General features: G+C 40.6%; 1 protein-coding gene across 1 annotated transcript in view; it reads right to left on the minus strand.

Moving 5' to 3' along the window:
* D2hgdh (D-2-hydroxyglutaric acid dehydrogenase) overlaps positions 1-20,416 on the minus strand; it is a 268,744-nt gene that overhangs the window by 188,487 nt on the left and 59,841 nt on the right. The window contains exon 4 of the mRNA XM_068375280.1: positions 8,052-8,288. Coding sequence (XP_068231381.1) covers positions 8,052-8,288 — 237 coding nt within the window. The remainder of the gene's footprint in view (positions 1-8,051; positions 8,289-20,416) is intronic.

A 20,416-nucleotide genomic window follows, 5' to 3' on the forward strand; every position in this document is an offset into this window, starting at 1 on the left:
GAAAACAGTTTTACAATGCAACAGAAAAACATAAAAAAAAAGATAAAGAATTCAGTGGCTGGAAAAGAGACTAAACACCAGATCAAATAAACTACGTTTACAATCTCTCACCGCATAAAGCCTGGGAACAAGAATAAAACCCTAGAAACGTTTTACCTTCTTCCCCTACAGCGACTAGGGAGAAGAGTAAAAAACGAGAACAACGTTACCCGGTTGAACGAAACGTTTATTCTCCTCTCTCTCCCTCCGTCTCTATCTCTCTCTCTCTTCTCTCTTGATTTAGCACCTGAGAGAAGAGCCCAATTATATATCGTTAAAACATGTTATTTGCTAAAGGAAAAAACTGAAAGGTTTCCAAATAAAAAGTTCCTTTATTTAGAATTTAAACCATTTAAGCTAAGAAAGAATGAACGAAACGCTAGAATCGGTTTACTCTTACTGCAACGTGAAACCGTGATACACTCTCTCTCTATCGTAACGATAGAGCGCATGTTTAACGTTCTGAACGTCAACAACTGCGGAGACTAAAAAACTAAACGTTAGTTCATCTTTGAAAACAGTACGAGACTATCAAAGAAATTCTTTCATAAAACATTAAAATTAAAAAAGTATTAAATTCTTAAAAGGTTAAATACGATATAACGGGCTCAATGTTAATTAACTTCGGTTCCAAGTAAGGACCGCCTACTATTAGGAAAGGTCGCATATAAACAAACATAAAAATTAATTTTTTATAAGTTTATAATAAATGGAAAGTTAATCGAAGAGGCCTATAAAGGCGGAGAGATATAAAATAAATAGATCTATAACTTGTTAAGCAAAATTACCAAAAACCTAAACACACTTCCGTCTAAGGGAAGGGTCGGCCATTAAAAAGTGAAAGAGAGTCCATACTCTCTTCGTCACCATAATTAAATCTATCCAAAACGAGTTCAAGTTTTGAAATGAAGATAAAACCCCTGCATAGCGAAAGCTCAAAACTGGAATAGTGTACTTCACCAAATCGTTGTGAAAACAAATCCAGTTAGGGACGGCGTATTTAGTAGGTCTTGCCATTGGCACGACAGAGAGAAAATTGGTTCTGTGTTGACATCGAGTACTTGAGTACCTACTTGACAGATGGCGCTGTTGATGTACACCCCCACCTGTATAGCGATCGCTGGCGTATTCCGCCCGTAGGTTTTTTCTGTCGGGCAGCAGAGCTGACAGCTATATGATCATCGGGTAAGTTTAATATTGAAAATTGTTATTTGCCTTTATGCTCATAAAGAGCCTTATAATGCAGAGTAACTGATGCCTGGGATAGAAGCAGTTACTTTGTCCCATGAGAACTTGAATTAGACTATTTGCTGTGCAGCAATAATGGGTTCTATAGAAAATGTGTCTTTGGACCTGTGCGTGCAATCTTTAAAGTAGGGGTTCGTAAAAGTGGTATGTCTCTTCCAAACTCCTGCTTTTAGAACTTGAGCTACCAAGTGGATTTTGTGGAGCGCTAGGGTTGCTGCAAGCCCACATATATCATGTCTCGAGGGGGGGCTCTTGGAGGCGCTTTCACTGAGGACTTGTAGGCTCTCATGATGATTTCTCTCAACCTTTTGGTTGAGAGAAATCATCATGAGAGCCTAGAAAAAACATCTCTTTTTAGAGATGGTTTTTCTAGAAACCTTTTTGGAACACCCAGAGCTCACAAAAAAAACAAGAGATTCTGGACCTGAGATACTGCGTCATTTTCAAATATTTATGTGCTGCTCTTACAGGACAGTAACATGTCATCCAGGTCACCAGACACCTCTGAGAGACAAGATTGTGAAAGAGTCAAATCTCATATTATCAACCGGATTTTGGGTTTTGGCCACAAATTCAGGGACAAAGGCCAAAGATAGTTCTCTCCACCCTCTGGAATGTGACACCAGGTGAGATATATCATGCAGTTCACTTACTCTCTTGGCTAAAGCTAAGGGAAGGAGGAAAACTGTCTTTAGAGTGAGGTCTCAGACTAAGGCTTTATGCATAGGTTCATACGGGGTTTTCTTTAAACCAAGTAGGACCTTAGTCACATCCAAGGAGGAGGGTTTTAGTTCTCGAGGAGGAGAAGACTGCTCAAAACTCATTAATGCAGAGGGTTCCTAGGAATATGAGAGGTCCAGACATTTCAGTTTGAGCACTTAGCTCAAGGCCAAACAGTAGCCTTTCATCGCAGTGACAGAAAGGGCCTTGTTGCTCCTTAGGAACACTAAAATGTCTGTGATCAGGGGAATAGTGGCCTTGAGTTGAGCAATATTCCCTTTATGACACCAAACAGAAGATTTTCAACTTTGCCTGGTAAACTGGTACGGAAGACTTTTTGGGGTATCAGGAAAGCTGCGTCGCAGTTGGTCTTGAAAGTTCTCTTGGTATTCCTGTGAGAACTTACAGCAGGTCTGATTACCAGGCCCCTGGTGGCCACCTTGGATGTTCTGATTCTGTTTAGTGTCTGACGAATCAGACAGAAAGGTGGAAAGGAGTGGAAGTCTAGGTCATTCCACGGGTATTGAAATGCATCTTCCATCATTGCAGCTTGGTCTGAGACTGGAGAGCAATACACCAGGAGTTTTTGATTCAGATGGGTGGGGAACATGTCGAGAGGCAGGGAACCCCACAAAGTCACAAGTCTTCCCTACTAGAGGAAGCAAAAACCATTCTGAACCAAGTGTCATCCCTCGACGGCTAAGCTGGTCTGCAATGATGTTTCACTTCCCGGGGATAAACCTTGCCGAGAGATCACCTGGGACTGTTTCTATTTGAGGATCTCTAATGCTAGATTGCAAAGCAGGAGAGAGGCTATGCCTCCTTGTTTGGAGATGTAGGTCACTACCGTGGAGTTGTCACTCTTTAATACTACAGAGTGACCTTTCAGAGTCTTTGTAACGTGGAGTACAGTAATGCTAGTTGCACTGCGTCCATTTCCAGGAAGTTTATGTGGAAGCTCTAGTCTTCCTCTAACTATAGGGCTTAAATCAGTTCCTTTCCTGTATGGGCACCCCATCCATGGCGAGACACATCTGTGAATAGCATGAACTGTGGGGAGGATCCTGGAGGGGTGTTCCCACTAGCAGGCTCTCCTCCTCTAGCCACCACAGGAGGTCCAATATCACCTCTTGAGGTACTCGTAGCAGGGTTGTAGGATGGTCTGATGCTTGAGATCACTGGGTCTTCACAGCTCAGTGCACTGAGCGAAGATGCAATCTGCCCAAGGGGATGAGTTTCTCTAATGAGGAGAGGAGACCTAATAACTTCTGCCACATCTGGGCAAGCAGGAGAGCCCCTTTCAGGAAAGTTGGTAATGTATTAAACCTCACTACTGTCTGCAGCAGGGAAGGCCTTGGCTTGCACCATGTCTATGTCCATGCTCAGATACCTGATGGATTGGTTGAGGACGAGGCTGAACTTCTGAAGGTTAAGCTGAATCCCTAATTCCTTCCACAGATCCAGCAACAGGTCTCTGTGCTTCAGCAGGAGAGCTCAGGATTCCGACAAGCGAAGCCAGTCGTCTAAGTAATTCAAGAGCCTGATGCCCATAACATGAGCCCAGGCTGAGACAAGGACAAAGACTATGGTGAAAACTTGAGGGGCTCTAGACAGGCCGATTCATAGCACCCTGAACTGGAAGTTTGTTTCGAAAGGAAAACCTTAGATACTTCCTCAAGGCAGTATGGATGGGGACCTGAAAGCAAGCATCTTTCAGGTTTATGGTCAGATGGTAGTTGTCCTTCCTGATGGCCTGGAGAATGGAAGTTGGAGTCTAAATCTTGAAACTTGTCTACAAAATGCTTAAAACTTGTCTACAAAATGGAGAGGTTCAAGAGGGAGAGGTCTTCATTCAAGAGAAAAAGGTCTTCAACCTCCCCTCAGCTTCTCTACCAGGAATAGATTGCTGAGGAAGCCTGAAGGGTTGTTGAAGACTTACTCTACTGCATCCTTGCTTAGTAGCTTGGTGACTTCTTCTGCCAAGAGTAGGTCTTTTGATGATCCTTTCATATATTATGGTAGAATGTAATTCCTGGTCAGAGAAAGTTGACAATCTGTGAAGGGAACCCGGTGACCTAAACGGAGGACTTCTACCATCCGAGGTCAAACCCCGAGTCCTACCACCTTTGCCAGTTACTTTGCAGGCATCCACCACTAGTGGTAAGCTGGGGGACAAGCCCTCCCTAGTGCAAACTTCTGCCACCATGTCATATTTGGCTGGAGGGGTGACTTCTCCGACGAAAGTTAGGCCTAGGATTCTGCCTCCCAGGATGTTGTCTGTCTGTGGGAGGGATCTATGTTGGGGGAGTTGCCTAATGGACGAGTTCTTGGTCTGTTTCTGAGAAGTGGTCAACCTCTGTGCCACTGCTCTGTTGACTACCGGGCTCTGCCCCAGTCTTTCTAACTTCTCGATAGCTTTCGTTACATCTGACAATGGAAAGAAAGAAGGAGAATTGATGAGGTCAGAGTTCCTTAGGACTGTGGCATCTCTAGGGGACAGCTGTCTAAAGCATCCTGCTAAAATAGCGTCACGCCTCTGCAGAGCAGTTTCCCCATAGGAAAACGTTCTGGAAAAGGAGAAACTCTATGGCCTTGGCGCCAGATCTGGAGGGTTTCTTGAACTGGTCCTATATGGTCTTCTTCCTGAGATTCCTCGAAACAGTGAATTGAGAGTGCCCCAGACCAGTGGTCTATCCACAAACATGTGTGACTGGCTGTCATGCAGCTACCTCCATGTTTGCCAGTTCAGGACCTGAGATCATGGCTGGTAAATTCTGCTGTCTTGCCGCCAAATCTGAAGGCACCAGGTTGGCCACATCTAGATCAATGGGGAGAGGACTCTGAAAAGCACCAGAGTTAACGTAAAAATGTCTCTGGCATGGCAGAAGTAAGAGTGGAAGTTTCGATGACCTACTCGCTTTTAACAAGTTTTCCTCAGCAGAGACTTGGGAGTTCAAAAGTCAAGAGTCTTTCCTTTGGTTGGAAAGAGTCACATCAAACCTAAGTCTGGGATTCTGAGATAGCATGAATGTATCGTTGATGACGCATTGTCTAATAGAAGTCTATCCTAAAGGAGGCTCATTCAAACCTCTTAAGTGGTGCATTAGACTCATGTTCTTAATAAAATGTGAGACTTCCAAACTCAATACTGGGAACTCAAGTGGGGGTAACACAGCAGAGTTTGTAATCACACACACCAAGTTACTCTCAGGGGAATCATCAATCGTGATAATGTCCTGTTAAGGATTTTCTGATTTGATAGAGCTCTTTATCCTACTTCCAATGTCCTTCCTTTCCCTCGAGTGATAACGGGAAGAGGAGGTGAAAAAGGAGTGGAAGGAGTAAAAGTCACTCCCATTCGTAAGAGCGGTCCTTTCTACATCTAGATCGAGAGACAGAGGAGTTAAAGTTTTTCTCAGAACAAGGCGAGAGATTTCTCAGTACTGTCATTTTGAATATCTACGGCGAGGACCACGTCTCCCAAATTGTTCTTCTACATTATGATGTAAGGGTGATTCTCGGAAAAGGGGGGAATTTTCCTTGTCCCGAATCCCCTTCCTGTACCTGTCAAGAATTTCCAGGAAAAGAATATTGTTCCGAAGAACGCTTATCCCGGTAGTCATGATCGTCAAATTGACTGTAAGAACGGGATCTATCTCGACAATTAAATGTTTTGTCTCTAGCATAAAACAGCATAAAACACAAGGTTCTTACCTGCGTAGGGAGAGGTTCTATCTCTTTGGTTCCTGGCTGAGAGTTTATAAAACCCGGTTGGAACTCAGTATGGTTTACTGTATTACATTCTCTAATATCCGATGGATGAATAGCCATCTTCTTAGCACCATCGTGACGGGGAGGAATACGCTCACGCGTCAAGATGACAGTGCATTCAGTAACGTCACAACGCTTGATAGTGATAACTTGCTTGGACCTGTCGGCTGTACAGTGACGTTATCATGTTTAGATCTGTCAGTGCGTTCAGATTTAAGAATGTGGCCGGATGTCATCTTTGGATGAAATTCTAGGAAGGACAGGAATAGTTACACACAACTTCCCAGCTTCAAGAAGCTTGGGAGGAGAGGCCTGCTTTGAGCATCAAGGTATTGCCAAATCTGGAAGGGGGGACACAGCCAAAGCAATCCGACCACCCCCAGAGTAGAGAGATGACAAATCTCCTGATTTAACCTGGGCACTCTTGAGAGGAGTTTCTGCCAAGGACCAATAGGCTTATGACCCAAGCCTTTCTCGTTAAAGCGAGATGGAGACTGGTAATAAGGATCTTCCAATAAGGCCACCTCGGTATGGGAGGAAATGATAGGCTCGACTCTTAGGTCCTTACAGGAATAAGGAGATACTTCTGCTGTTCTGATAGATACTTCTAATGGGAACATCTTGTCTGGATAATCAGAAAGGTATAATCTCCAATCAGCGCATCTATGGGGGGGGAGGGGGATCTAGACAAGGTAGCATAGTTTAGAATAGAAGCATCTAGTGGATCTGGCTCAGGAAGCGTAGCTGCTGTAGCCAGAGGATCTGCAATAAGAGCAGATTCAATTTTGTAATGCACACTACTGACACTGGGAGATAGTATGTTCACGAAATTAGGGCCATCATCCTCCGTGACAGAAACCTCAAAATGATCCTGACCACTCCCTACAATACAGAAATGTAGATTCCACCAAATATCTTTCCTCTAAACGACAGACATACCGGGTGAGGATGCACATCTATCTGGCTCATAAAGCTTCCACAAAGGTGACCATTATGGCCCGGATAGCAATGCATCAAGGTCGACATAGTTGAAAGGCACACATTCTAAATCGCAAACAATTCACACGCAAGTGACAAACTATGTCCATGACACACAGACACAAGCTCAAGTAAAAATAAGGGTGACGAGTAGGCAATGCATTTTGATCGCCTGACTGCAGGAGAGAGGGCAGGGACGTCCGACTATCCCCGCAGCCAGAAGTATTGTGACTAGACACATGAGACAAGCGTAACCTGTCATGAGCACTGGCTGCATAACATATTTTTTTTTTTTTTTTTTTGGTCTGGCCATAAGAAATAAAACCAGAAGTAATCCCATTAAGTGACTCAGAAGTTTGTATCCATGGAGGAATAAATACGAATCATGTTTCTTCGGTGATAACTATTAGCGAATGGTGGATGAGGGTTTGTTGAGATGTAAGTACACCAGCGATAACAGAGAGGATAGATCCCTTTCAAGATACTATGCATGACATCCCTAATATCAGACGACTTTTATTTATTGAGGTGCTGTGGCAAGATCAAATGAGCCTGCAATTGTGGGTCTCCCCTACACACAGAGCGATGGAGACCATGTTTCTTTGGAAATCATGTTGCATTGGATCTAACGAAGACAAGGCATATGAGAAGAAACTAGAAGAGGAGGAGAAGTGCATACACTTCTTCTTGCTTGCCTTATTCAGGGTTGTGGAAACTAATGACGAAGCTCCCACTGGGGAAGAGGCCACAGGGGACACTTCAAAGCAGCAGAGACAATATCAGCAGGTGCTACGTCTTTCTACGCCTCCACAGGTGAATAAGAAGTTCGGGATGACAACAAACAGTCATGCCCCCTCAAAAAGAAAAAATCATGATGAGGTTAAAGGTAGGTTTGCATAGAAACCTGTCTTTATCCATAAACAACTGCATGCTGTATCCCTCGTATTCTTTTTTTTAATCACCTTCGAACACAACAGTGTCTGCACACCACTTATCTACTTCCAAAATGAGAAATAAAAATATTAAAACAGCCAAAATCACAGGGGCAGCAAGAGTACATCTCCACTGATTGCAGCTGAAACCAAAAGTGAGTATCTAGCAGAATGACAGGTGGGTGGGGATTCCCTGCCACCGGCCGGTAGTTAACTACCTCGTTAAATTTCAATGACTATCCAGCCTTTGCTGAAGTCATATGACTATTAAAGGATGATGATTTGTATTCATGTAAAAACAATCTGAAATAATCAGTTCTGAGAATAAAGTTGCAAAAATTTAAGAATATCATCCTACCATACCTGCATTTGTTGATACATTCCCTCCAATGTGACAACTTCCTTTTGCACCTAAATCCAAAGGAATCATAAGCCCATATTCAGCAACATGCTGATCTAAGGTCTCCAATACACAGCCAGACTGGCATGTAACGACTCCTGACAGTTTGTCAACGTTTTCAACTTCATTCATAAGTGATGTGGATATAATAATTTCATCAAAAACAGGCACACTCCCACCAACTAAACCTGTGTTGCCACCTGCAAGAAAGATTCAACAACTAAAATTTTGAAAAAATAGTTCAAGTACATTACACCCCATTCTTCTCATAATGAAAAAAAGAATTGTAATTCACCCTATTAACCTATAGTAATACCTCGGTTCTCAACCATAATTCGTTCAGGAATTGTGGCCGAGAACCGATTTGTTCGAAAACCGAAACAATTTTTCCTATAAAACATAATGTAAACTAGATTAATTCGTTCCCAAGCACCAGATAAATGTTCACATTCTAAAACTAAATAGTATACTAATATGTAAAAATGTATATATAAACTATTAAAACTAAATACTAAAACAGAATACATAAAGTAAATTTAAAACTCTTTTTGTATCATTTGCTTACCTTTGTAACTGCGATGTGATGGCATACGAGAATGGAGGTGGAGGAAGGAAGGGGGAGGGTTACTACTTTGAAGAGGAGTCCCCTTCCATGAAAGCAGTGGGTAACATGCCTTCAGGAGTTTTTTCCCTTCTTTGCATCTTTTGCACTACTGACTCCATCTCTGCAGTTGCTTGTCGTTTTTCTTTAAACAAAAATCTATCCATCGTAAGTGATTCTTTTCTTCATTATTGAAAATGTTCACGGAATGATTTGCCACAACTGTATCCGGGTGATATTTCTCAGCAGAAAGCTGTAGTTCACCCCATTTTCCACACATTGCATTGATTAAGGCACTCGGATCCTCCTTCCTTTCTTCATCCTCTTCTGGTGAAAGGTCTTCTACCATATCCTTTTACAGCTGTTGTTGCAGATGCAACAACTTTGGTTGTTAACTTGGTAGAGGGTCCTTCCACAAGATCATTAATGTCCTCTTTTTTTACCACAAGTCCCAAAGTTTACCCCATGGTCAAAATCTCATCAACGACAGCACTTCTCCAACTGGAGAACTTGATTCACACTGAAACGCCTCAAAATCTCTCTTCGGTACACAATCTGACCACAGTTTTCTCAATTCCGAATTTAACATACAGTACATTACAGCACTCCATGCGCTGTCGATGAGATACACACAGCTCAAGATATTAACGCGTTCATCACCAATTCTCGAAGTGTTAGCTGTGTGTCATTAGTCACTTCGAAACACTTTTGGAAAAGGGCTTTGGTGTACAGTTTTTTAAAATTCGAAATGACCTGTTGGTCCATGGGCTGAAGAATTAGCGTCGTATTCGGCGGCAGGAATATAACTTTGATGAAACTGAAATCATCAACAAATTCATCCTCTAAACCTGAGGGTAATCAGGAGCATTGTCCATAATTAACAGGCATCTTATTGGCAAATTTTTTGCCGTAAGATATTCCTTCACTTGAGGGGCAAACACTTCATGCACCCACTCATTGAAAAACTGTCTTGTCACCCATGCCTTTGTGTTTGCCCGCCACATAACAGGCAATTTACTTTTCATTATATTGCTCTTTTCAAAGACCCAGGGGTTGTCTGAATGACAGCCGAGCAAAGGTTTTATTTTACAGTCACCACTAGCATTTGCACACAACAAAAGAGAGAGCCTATCATTCATAGGCTTGTGCCCGAGCAGCGATTTTTCCTCTTTTGTAATGGACGTACTAGCTGGCAATTTTTTCCAGAATAATCCAATCTCATCACAACTGAAGACCTGTTGAGGAAGAAACTGTTCTTCCTTTATATAAGCATTAAACTCCTTAACAAAGATTTCAGCTGCAACTTTGTTCGAACTTCCTGCCTCGCCATGTCTTGTTATATGATATATGCCAGTTCTGTTTTTGAATTTTTTGAGCCAACCTCTTCTGGCTTTGAACATAAATGTTTCACTTTCACTTGTAGTAAGCATTTTATTTTCTAGGTCACCATAAATTTGTAAGGCTTTTTTGTAAATAATAGCTTCACTAATGCTATCACCAGCTAACTACTTTTCTGTGATGAATATTAGTAGCAGCTTTTCCATTTCCTCCATTACCCGCGACCTTTGCTTTGTTATCAAAGTCGCACCTTTTGCTACATTAGCTGCCTTTATCATTTCTTTGTTCTTGAGGAAAGTTGAAATCGTTGATCTTGGAATGCCATACTACACAGCGAGATCCGAAACACGAACGCCATTTTAAATTTAGCAATTATTTCCTTTCTTAGTTCAAATGTTGTTCTCAATGCCTTCCTCTTCTCTTTCTGTTCACTTCTGGCTTTCTTTGGACCCATTATGGATGACCATAGTAAAAAAAGCAAAAAAATTCAGTTTAACACAATCTAAAACACAGAGGAACGTGTGAGTCTTCCTTCCATGGCAGGCTGGCTCAAACTGATGCCGTGAAGTTGGCGGGGGATGCTGTTCGAACCGGTTCAAGTCGACTCGGCTGGTTGAATTCCGAAAATTTGTTTGAATTCAAGAGACATTTTGAACTCAAATTTTTTGGTCGAATACTGATTTGTTCAAGTTGTGAGTTGTTTGAGTACCAAGGTTCCAATGTATGTTTAAACTTGGCAATCTACAATGAATTTTAATATACAGTGTAAAACAAGTTTTATGAGGGAAATATACTATGAAAAAATACTGAAAAATATTTACAGAATTTTGATTACTCTTACTTTCAGGTCACAGTGCATATGTCTACAATCTATGAGCTTGCTATACCTAACAAAAGAAAAAATCTTTACATACTGTCTCCTGCAGAGATTACCCATGTAAGAGTCCAAACTGAGAAGAGTAGCCCCTGAAAGGAGCTCCTATGGCCCCATACTACCTCTTGGTCACCCAATTCCTACGTTGCAACAGTGGCTCATCTGTTTCACAGGTTCTAGTGATCTTTCCTTTTATTTTGGGTGTTAAATGATAGCCTTTGGTATATTTTTGGTTATCTAAAATTAACTTAATGCTGGGATTATTCAGGTATATTTTGTGCCCTTTCCTATCTATCTATCTACCATGGCACTTCATCCAATTTTGGAGGATCCAAAGTCAAACCGAAACGAAAGGGAGATTTTTACTCTTTGTTCCTCCTTGCCTGTAGAGGGACACAGGCAAGTTTGGTTAATACTGCTAGGGTGCTAAAGCCAATCCTAGCCCAATCTTTCATTAATGAAGCTTCATATGCTGACTCCCCTACTGCCACTACCTCAGTGGTCACCATAAGGTAGACCAAGGTAGCAGCAGGGCCTATTGGAACTACCATATGTGACAATTGCTCACCTTTCATTTCTATTCCTAGCATGCTCTTTGGCCTCTCTCACATCTATTCTCCTGTCACCTAAGGCTTTTTTTACTCCATCCATCCACCCACCCAAACCATGGTCTTCCTATTGCAATTCTCCCATCAACTCTTGCATTCATTACCTTCTACAGCAGACGACCATTTTTCATCCTCTAGCCGCCTCAATACATTCATACCTACACTAGCTGCTAAGTCATTCCTCATACCCGTTCTCAATCTTATTACAGTGATACCTCTGGATACGAAAGTTTCTGCTTACGAAAAATTCAGGATGCGAAAAGTGATTCGAAGATTTTTATGCCCCAGGATACGGATAAAATTTCAGGATACCAAAACCTTACGAGATCCCAACTCTTCGCCGAGAGTAATTTTAAAAAGCGTGCGCCGCCTGACTTTGAACTTGGGTAGACTCACTTACAGCCTCCCGCTCACCCATTGGTTATCTCCCTACTCAGACGCTAGCTGACGCCATAAGATCCTGCTTTCCTATTGGTCGGCAACTATCCCAGCTTGCCTACGCACGGGTGTTCATCTCTCTCTCTCTCTTTTCGTTCCGACCGCGGTATCGTTAACAGACATTGTGTGCTTTCGATTGTTTGACTTAGTGTTAATATACAGTACATTCGTACGCCACGTGTTATCGTTAATAAACATTCGTTACTGTGCACTGTACTGTATTAGTGTTTACTATACATAGACTGTATATAACGTTACGTAGTGTACAGTATTATATTACGTATTACTGTAGCCATGGGTCCCAAGAATGTTGCCGAAGGAAAGAAGAAGAAGACGATGCTCTCGATGGAGACGAAACTTGAAATCGTTAAAAAGTACGAGTCTGGCATGCGTTTAAGTGCGATCGCCAAGGAGTATGGCCGGAATCCATCTACGATAGGCACCATCCTGAAGCAGAAGGCGGCCATAAAAGCAGCGACACCTTCTAAGGGCGTCACTATTTTCTCCAACAAGAGAACGCACGTGCATGACGAGATGGAGAGGCTGCTTCTTGTGTGGATCAAGGACAAAGAGATCTCAGGAGACACCATCACTGAGACTACAATTTGCCAGAAGGCCTCCGCCATTTTCGGTGATCTCGTGCGTGCTCAGGCCGAAGAAGGAGCAGGAGAAGGAACATCCCAGCAGGAACCCCCAGAGTTCAAGGCTTCTCGTGGGTGGTTCAAGAAGTTCAAGAAAAGGACTGGCATCCATTCAGTGGTACGGCATGGGGAGGCAGCCAGCTCGGACACGAAGGCCGCCGAAGCCTTTGTTAAAACGTTCGACGAGTTGACTCTGCAGGAAGGCTACAGTTCGCAGCAAGTTTTCAATTGCGACAAAACTGGGCTTTTCTGGAAGAAAATGCCTCGTCGGACGTTCATCACGGCGGAGGAGAAGAGGCTACCCGGACATAAGCCTATGAAGGACAGGCTTACCCTTGCTTTTTGTGCAAACGCCAGTGGGGACTGCAAGATAAAGCCCCTGCTGGTGTACCATTCAGAAAATCCCCGAGCCTTCAAAGCCCACAAAGTCATTAAGGAGAACCTTCCCGTGATGTGGAAGGTGAATGCAAAAGCCTGTGTAACGAGGCAACTGTTCATTGATTGGGTGAATGTCTGCTTCGGTCCGACTGTCCGAAAATATTTGGAAGAAAAGCGCCTCCCTATGAAATGTCTGCTGGTGTTGGACAATGCTCCAGCTCACCCTCCTGGCCTCGAGGAATATCTTCTGGCCGAGTATTCCTTCATAAAGGTCCTGTATCTACCGCCTAACACCACCCCTCTCCTCCAGACCATGGACCAGCAAGTTATTTCTAATTTTAAAAAATTGTACACGAAACATCTCTTCAAGAGATGTTTCCAAGTCACAGAGAGTACAAACCTCACTCTGCGTGAATTTTGGAAAGATCACTTCAACATCGTGATATGCCTCAAACTCATCGATCTCGCTTGGCAGGAAGTTTCGAGGCGTACCCTAAACTCATCTTGGAGGAAGCTGTGGCCTGATGCTGTCTCTGCACGAGACTTCGAGGGGTTCGGGTAGCCTGGAGGCGAAGCCGAGATCGTTGACGATCCTGAACCAATTCAACAGTCTGAGGTGGCTGACATCGTACATCTTGGTACGTCCATGGGGCTGGAAGTTAGCGCGGAAGATATAGATGAACTTATCGAGGAGCACCACGAGGAGTTGACGACGGACGACTTGAAGGAGTTGGAGACGATGCAAGTGAGTGATGTTCAAGAGCAGTTCTCTAGCGGTGATGAGGAGGATGTTGCACCTTTGAAAACGGCAGACATCAAGGAAATTCTTGCATGTTTCCATAAAATGGCAGACTACGTCGAAAAGGAACATCCAGAAAAAGTTTATACCAACCGTGCGCTTCAACACTGCAATGACGTTTGCCTAACGCATTTTAGAAATGTGTTGAAAAGTAGGCAGAAACAAGCTTCAATGGATAGTTTCTTATTAAAAAGGCACGCGGTATTAGTAGGCCAAGACGAAGGTGAAAGTGAAGAAAAGAAACAGAAAAGAGGAAGGGATGAAGAATTAGAAGGTGAAAGTGAAGAAAAGAAACAGAAAAAAGAAAGTGATGAAGAAGTAGAAGGTGAAAGTAAAGAAAAGAAACAGAAAAAAGAAAGTGATGAAGAAGTAGAAGAGATTTAGAAAATAAGAAAAACTTAAAGTTATAAAAAAGCAAAAAAAAAAAAAATTCAATTTTAAGTTTTATGTTACCGTTAAGTGTTACAGTAATTTTTTCTTTCATTTTATAGTTTTCCATACGTAATGTTAAGTGTTAATTATTTCTGCCATTTTTTTATTTCGTAAAGTTTAAGTGTTAATGTGTTAAGTGTGTAAATTACTGTACGTAGTCTGTCACTTGTTACGTTTTCTGCCTTATGCCATCCTCCTCTGCCGCGACTTCGCTATCGGACATCGTCTCAATCAAAAGGTAAGTTTCAACTTTTTTGTTACACTAATTAACTGTAACCTTTTTTTCAGAGTGTACAGGTATCAATCCTTAATTTAGGTGTACGTACAGGTAACAATACACCTTCACTGATCTAAATGCTTTACGTACATACAGTACCGTAACTTTTATACAGTAGTAAAGAAAACGGACCGTTTTCTTTGGGCTTGGGGGGGATAACTTGGCTATAACTACATTATTGAATAATCTCATAGTGGTTTCTGGAATGGATTAGGCTGTTTTTAACGGTTGTGTTAATTATTGAATGATAGAAATGGCTGCATTGCATGTTTATTACTACAGTTTAGCGTGTTTATGAGAGAAAAGGTGACTTTTTATAAGGCTTGGAACGGATTAGGCTATTTACATGTAAAACGCGACTCAGGATACGAAAATATCAGGATACGAAACCGCATCCTGAACGGATTAATTTCGTATCCTGAGGCATCACTGTACTTCATTCCTAACCCTATCCAGCCAAGATACACCAACCATGCCCATAAGAAACTTCATCTCGAATACATTCAATTTCTGCCTCTGCATCACTTTCATTCCCCATAACTCTGATCAATACATCACAGTTGGGACAATGTCAAATATACAATAATCAAATTATTATTATAATTATTATTATTATTATTACTATTATTATTATTATTATTATTATTATTATTATTATTATTATTATTATTATCATCATCATTATTACTAGCTAAGCTACAACCCTAGATGGAAAAGCAAGATGCTATAAGCCCAAGGGCTCCAACAGGGAAAAATAGCCCAGTGAGGAAAGGAAATAAGAATATAAATAAAGGATATAGGAAGTATACAAAGTAAGAAGTATAATGAAAAATAAATATTTTAAAAACATTAACAACATTAAAACAGATATTTTATATAAAAAACTATAAAAGGATTTATGTAAGCCTGTTCAACATAAAAACATTTGATGTGAGTTTGACCTTTTGAAGTTCTACTGCTTCAACTACCTGATTAGGAAGATCGTTCCACAACTTGGTCACGGCTGGAATAAAACTTCTAGAGTACAGTGAACCCTCGTTTATCGCGGTAGATAGGTTCCAGTCGCGGCCGCGATAGGTGAAAATCCGCGAAGTAGTGACACCATATTTACCTATTTATTCAACATGTATATTCAGATTTTTAAAACCTTCCCTTGTACGTAGTACTGTTAACAAACTACCCTTTAATGTACAGAACACTTAATGCATGTACTACAGTACCCTAAACTAAAACAGGCACAAATATTAAAGGTGATTTTATATCATGCATTTCCTAAACACGCTAAAAAGCATGATAAAAAATGGCAACCAATGTTTTGTTTACATTTATCTCTGATCATAATGAAGAAACAAACTGGAGGTAGAGCTTTGCTTATTACCCAGACATATTTCCCATACTTTTCCCTTAGAACTACATCACATCTTCCTACTTTAGATATATATATATATATATATATATATATATATATATATATATATATATATATATATATATATATATATATATATACATATATATATATATATATATATATATATATATATATATATATATATATGTGTGTGTGTGTGTGTGTATATATATATATATATATATTTATATGTATACACATATACATACCTACATATATACATAAATACATGCATATATATATATATATGTATATATATATATATATATATATATATATATATATATATATATATATATATATATATATATATTACTGTATATATATGGGTTATGGAAAAAATCCGCGAAGTGGTGAATCCGCGATGGTCGAACCGCGAAGTAGCGAGGGTTCACTGTACTGCGTAGTATTGAGCCTCATGATGGAGAACGACTGACTATTATAATTAACAGCATGCCTAGTATTATGAACAGGATGGACCTATCCGGGAAGATCTGAATGTAAAGGATGGTCAGAATTATAAAAAATCTTATGCAACGTGCATAACAAACTAATTGAACGACGGTGTCCGAGAATATCTAGATCAGGAATAATAAATTGATTAGACCATAAGTTCCTCTCCAACAAATTAAGATGAGAATCAGCAGCTGAAGACCAGATAGGAGAACAATACTCGAAACAAGGTAAAATGAAAGAATTAAAACACTTCCTCAGAATAGATTGATCACCAAAAATCTTAGAAGACTTTCTAAATAAGCCAATTTTTTGTACAAGTGAAGAAGATACAGACTTAATGCGTTTCTCAAAAGTAAATTGGCTGTCGAGAATCACACTTAAAATTTTAAAAGTCACACAAATTTAAAGAAACATTATCAATGCTGAGATCCGGATGTTGAGGAGCCACCGTCCTTGACCTACTTAAAATCATACATTGAGTTTTGTTAGGATTCAACTTCATACCCCATAATTTGCACCATGCACTAATTTTAGCTAGAACTCTATTAAGGGATTCAGCAACCCCAAATCTACATTCAGGAGATGGAATTGATGCAAAGAGAGTAGCATTTTCTGCTTATGCAACAAGCTTGTTTTCTAGACCAAACCACAAGTCATGTATATATAGTATGTAAAGTAATGGGCCAAGAACACTACCCTGAGGAACACCAGATATCACATTCCTTTACTCAGTATGGTGCCCATCAACAACAACTCTGCAATCTATTACTTAAAAATTCAATAATGATGCTAAGAAACGACCCACCACCTCCCAACTGTTTGAGTTTGAAAATAAGGGGCTCATTATTAACATGGTCAAAGGCAGCACTAAAATCAAGGCCAATCATACGAACTTCCTGACCACAATCAAGGGATTTCTGTACATCATAGTGGAGTAACATTACCAACTCCCCCAACAAGTGCTAAAAGTTCCTCTTCTTGCTAACTTGCGCAAAATAACAGATAATTTTGGAGCTAAGAAATCTGCAGTCTTTATATAAAAACAAAGGAAAAATACAATTTGAGTCTACACCTCCATAAGCATCAAGGTCCACCAAGAGAGCTTTACTTTCATAAGATTGAAAAGCTAAACTAGTTAGTTTAGCCTCAAGAAAACAGGAATGAGGAAGTTAGAGTTTCTTATTACCCTGTTTGCTGTCAAACACAGGGTTGCCTTTTCCTTTGGACAGTGAGTGACAAAGTCATCTGGTTGAAGTAAAGAGAGAACTGTTGCATCTACACTAAAGAGTGCATATTTAAGGGTAGTCCACCACTTATAGTCCTGGGTTGTACCAGAAAGGGTTTCTTTTATGGTTAAATTGCATTCTTTTCCAGTTGAAGCATAAACTCTCTCAGCAAAAGCTCTAAGCCGAGTATAGTTATTCCAGGTCAAATCTGATCTGTTACCCTTCTAAAAGATGATAGGCCCACCGCTTCTCAAAATAAGCACGCCTACAATCATCATTGAACCATGGTTTGTCCTTCACTTGGTACCTTAGTACACAAGAAGGGATATGCCTATCAATTATGTTGACTAGATTCCCATTCAAAGAGACTATAGGATCAACACTACTATACAATTGTGAACAATTCAAGCCAAAAAGATCATGCAAAATCCCATTCCAGTTTGCTTGAGATTTCTTATAAATCTTACATGAGTAAGATACATCAGGGACAGGCTGTTGAATCTTTACTACTAATGAACTCAAGCCATGATCAGATGTCCCGGCAGGAGAACCAACCTTACTTGTTATAATGCCAAGGGAGTTACCAGACCTGTGAGTAGCTTCACTTATGATTTACTCACAGCCTGATTCAGACGCAAAGTCTAACGACATCCAAGCAGTTACCAGACCTGTGAGTAGCTATGATTTGCTCACAGCCTGATTCAGAGGCAAAGTCTAAAGCTCTTGACCCATGGTGATCAGTAGGAGAAACAGAATTCAACTACTCCCTACGGTGAGTATTGAAATCATCAACAAAGACAAAAGAGGCCCTTCTATCACATTCTTATATCTTAGATATAATGGTAAGAAGACAATTGAAGATAGAATAATCCATGTCAAGATTCCGGTAATTTGAACACAAATAGGAGTTGTTATGCCTGCCACAAACTTTTATTACCCGAATCTCATGACACCCACATTCATAGCAGGACTTATGAGAAGCAGGGTACTCAGTCCTAATATACACTGCCATTCCCCTGACCCTAGGGATAGCATCGCGTTTCAACATTATTGACTTCTTAAAACCAGTTATAAGGAGCTCAGACGAGTGCCTCATATTAGAAACCTAAGTTTCTGAGCATACTGTCTAGACGCAACTGTAAAGTCTTAAATATTTGCATGAAGACCACTAATATTGCAATACAGTAGACGACAATGACGAAATCTAGAATGTACTGATCAAGGATTTTGCTTAATGTCTCCAGAGAGCATAAGAACTAATGGTAATAAAAAAGATACATCACTCTTAAAAACCAAATTAACAAGAATAATAACAAAAACAATATGTACAGAAATATAAATAAAGTGATTGATGAATCCCATAAACTATAGAAAAAAAGTCAGAAAAACTGGTCAACATGGAGGAGCCGATACACCATGCAAGGCTAAATACCCTCCAGGAGAGCCACTTCAACTGAAGGGAGGACAGTAAGGATGGTTTTCAAAAGTAAAATAATCAGATAAGGAAAAAACAACCAGGCATCTACAGCCTTTCTATTAAGCCTGCCCAACACACCATTTAAAAAAAACACAAGAAGAAGAAAAAAGAAGACAGAATAGTGTTCCAGAGTGTACCTTCAAGCAAGAGAACTCTAACCCAAGACAGTGGAAGACCATGGCACAGAGGCTATGGCACTGCCCAAAATTAGAAAACAATAGTTTGATTTTGGAGCGTCCTTCTCCTAAAAGAGCTGCTTAACATAGCTAAAGAGTGTCTTCAACTCTTACCAAGAGGAAAGTAGCCACTGAATAATTACAGAACAGTAATTAGCCCCTTGATCGAAATAAAAATAAAAGTATTCGTGGGGTTAGTTCAAGTCACAGGAAGAAGGGCAGTGGTTGCTGGACTATGACCTCATCTCCAAGACTCATTGATATTGCAAACTCTGTCACAAGCCACCGGGCCTGAAGAAAGAGTTGCACCATTTTTTCGTTGAATGTAAACTGTTGCCATTCTTTTACTTCCCAGGTCAAAGCATGAGGGAGGTTGGACAAAAGCTGGGGGCTTTGAGGCAAGGCAACCTAAATGTGGGCGACCTAGATCGCAGCTGTCACATAGGAAAAGGATACCATCTATCTCCTAGTGGAAGCACCTGACCCCCATAGAGACAGGTGCAATAAAAACTAACCCTTGGAAGGAGAGTGAGGGGAGTTTGGAGAGGGAGACGGTCGCGTGCCCTCGTCGCCGCTGGGCGATCATTACACCCGAACGACACTCCACGTTCGTTCGTAGTGTATTAAAGCCAACACTTCTTGTTGGCATGGGCTTTTCTCTTGGTCGGCCTGTAGGACACTCCAATAGGTTGCGACCGTTATAGTAACTGTTACCTTAAACTTGAACGTGAGGCAAGTTTTATGTGTGTGCCCCTCCCTCGTGCTTGACTTGGATAGAAATTAAGACTGTAATGTTTAGTTAATAAGTCAGATTTGGGACTTGAGATAAATTGCTATTCTACGAATGGAAGATTAATAGTAACTTGCTCTGTATCCATTCTCACCGTCTGTGTCTACTATTTACAAGTTAATTACCATCGTATTAAACTGATCAAATCATTTGAAAGTCAGCAAAAAATTTGTATTTCTTCAGTTATGTATTCCCAAGATTTAAAGTTCTATCTCACTCGCTTTGAAGAGGATTTATGCTCATTTTTGTCGTGAAAATCAACTTAGACATTAATCCTCTTGCGATGTAACAATCGTCTAATTAACCGCCTCTTATCATTTATCATTATTTAATGGCCCACGCTGTGAAAAATTTGGTGGGCTAACAGTGGGATAAAGAAGATTAAAAACAAGGGCGACAATGAGCA

This window comes from Palaemon carinicauda, chromosome 6 (genome assembly GCF_036898095.1).
Source record: "Palaemon carinicauda isolate YSFRI2023 chromosome 6, ASM3689809v2, whole genome shotgun sequence".
In the NCBI taxonomy this organism is placed as follows: domain Eukaryota; kingdom Metazoa; phylum Arthropoda; class Malacostraca; order Decapoda; family Palaemonidae; genus Palaemon; species Palaemon carinicauda.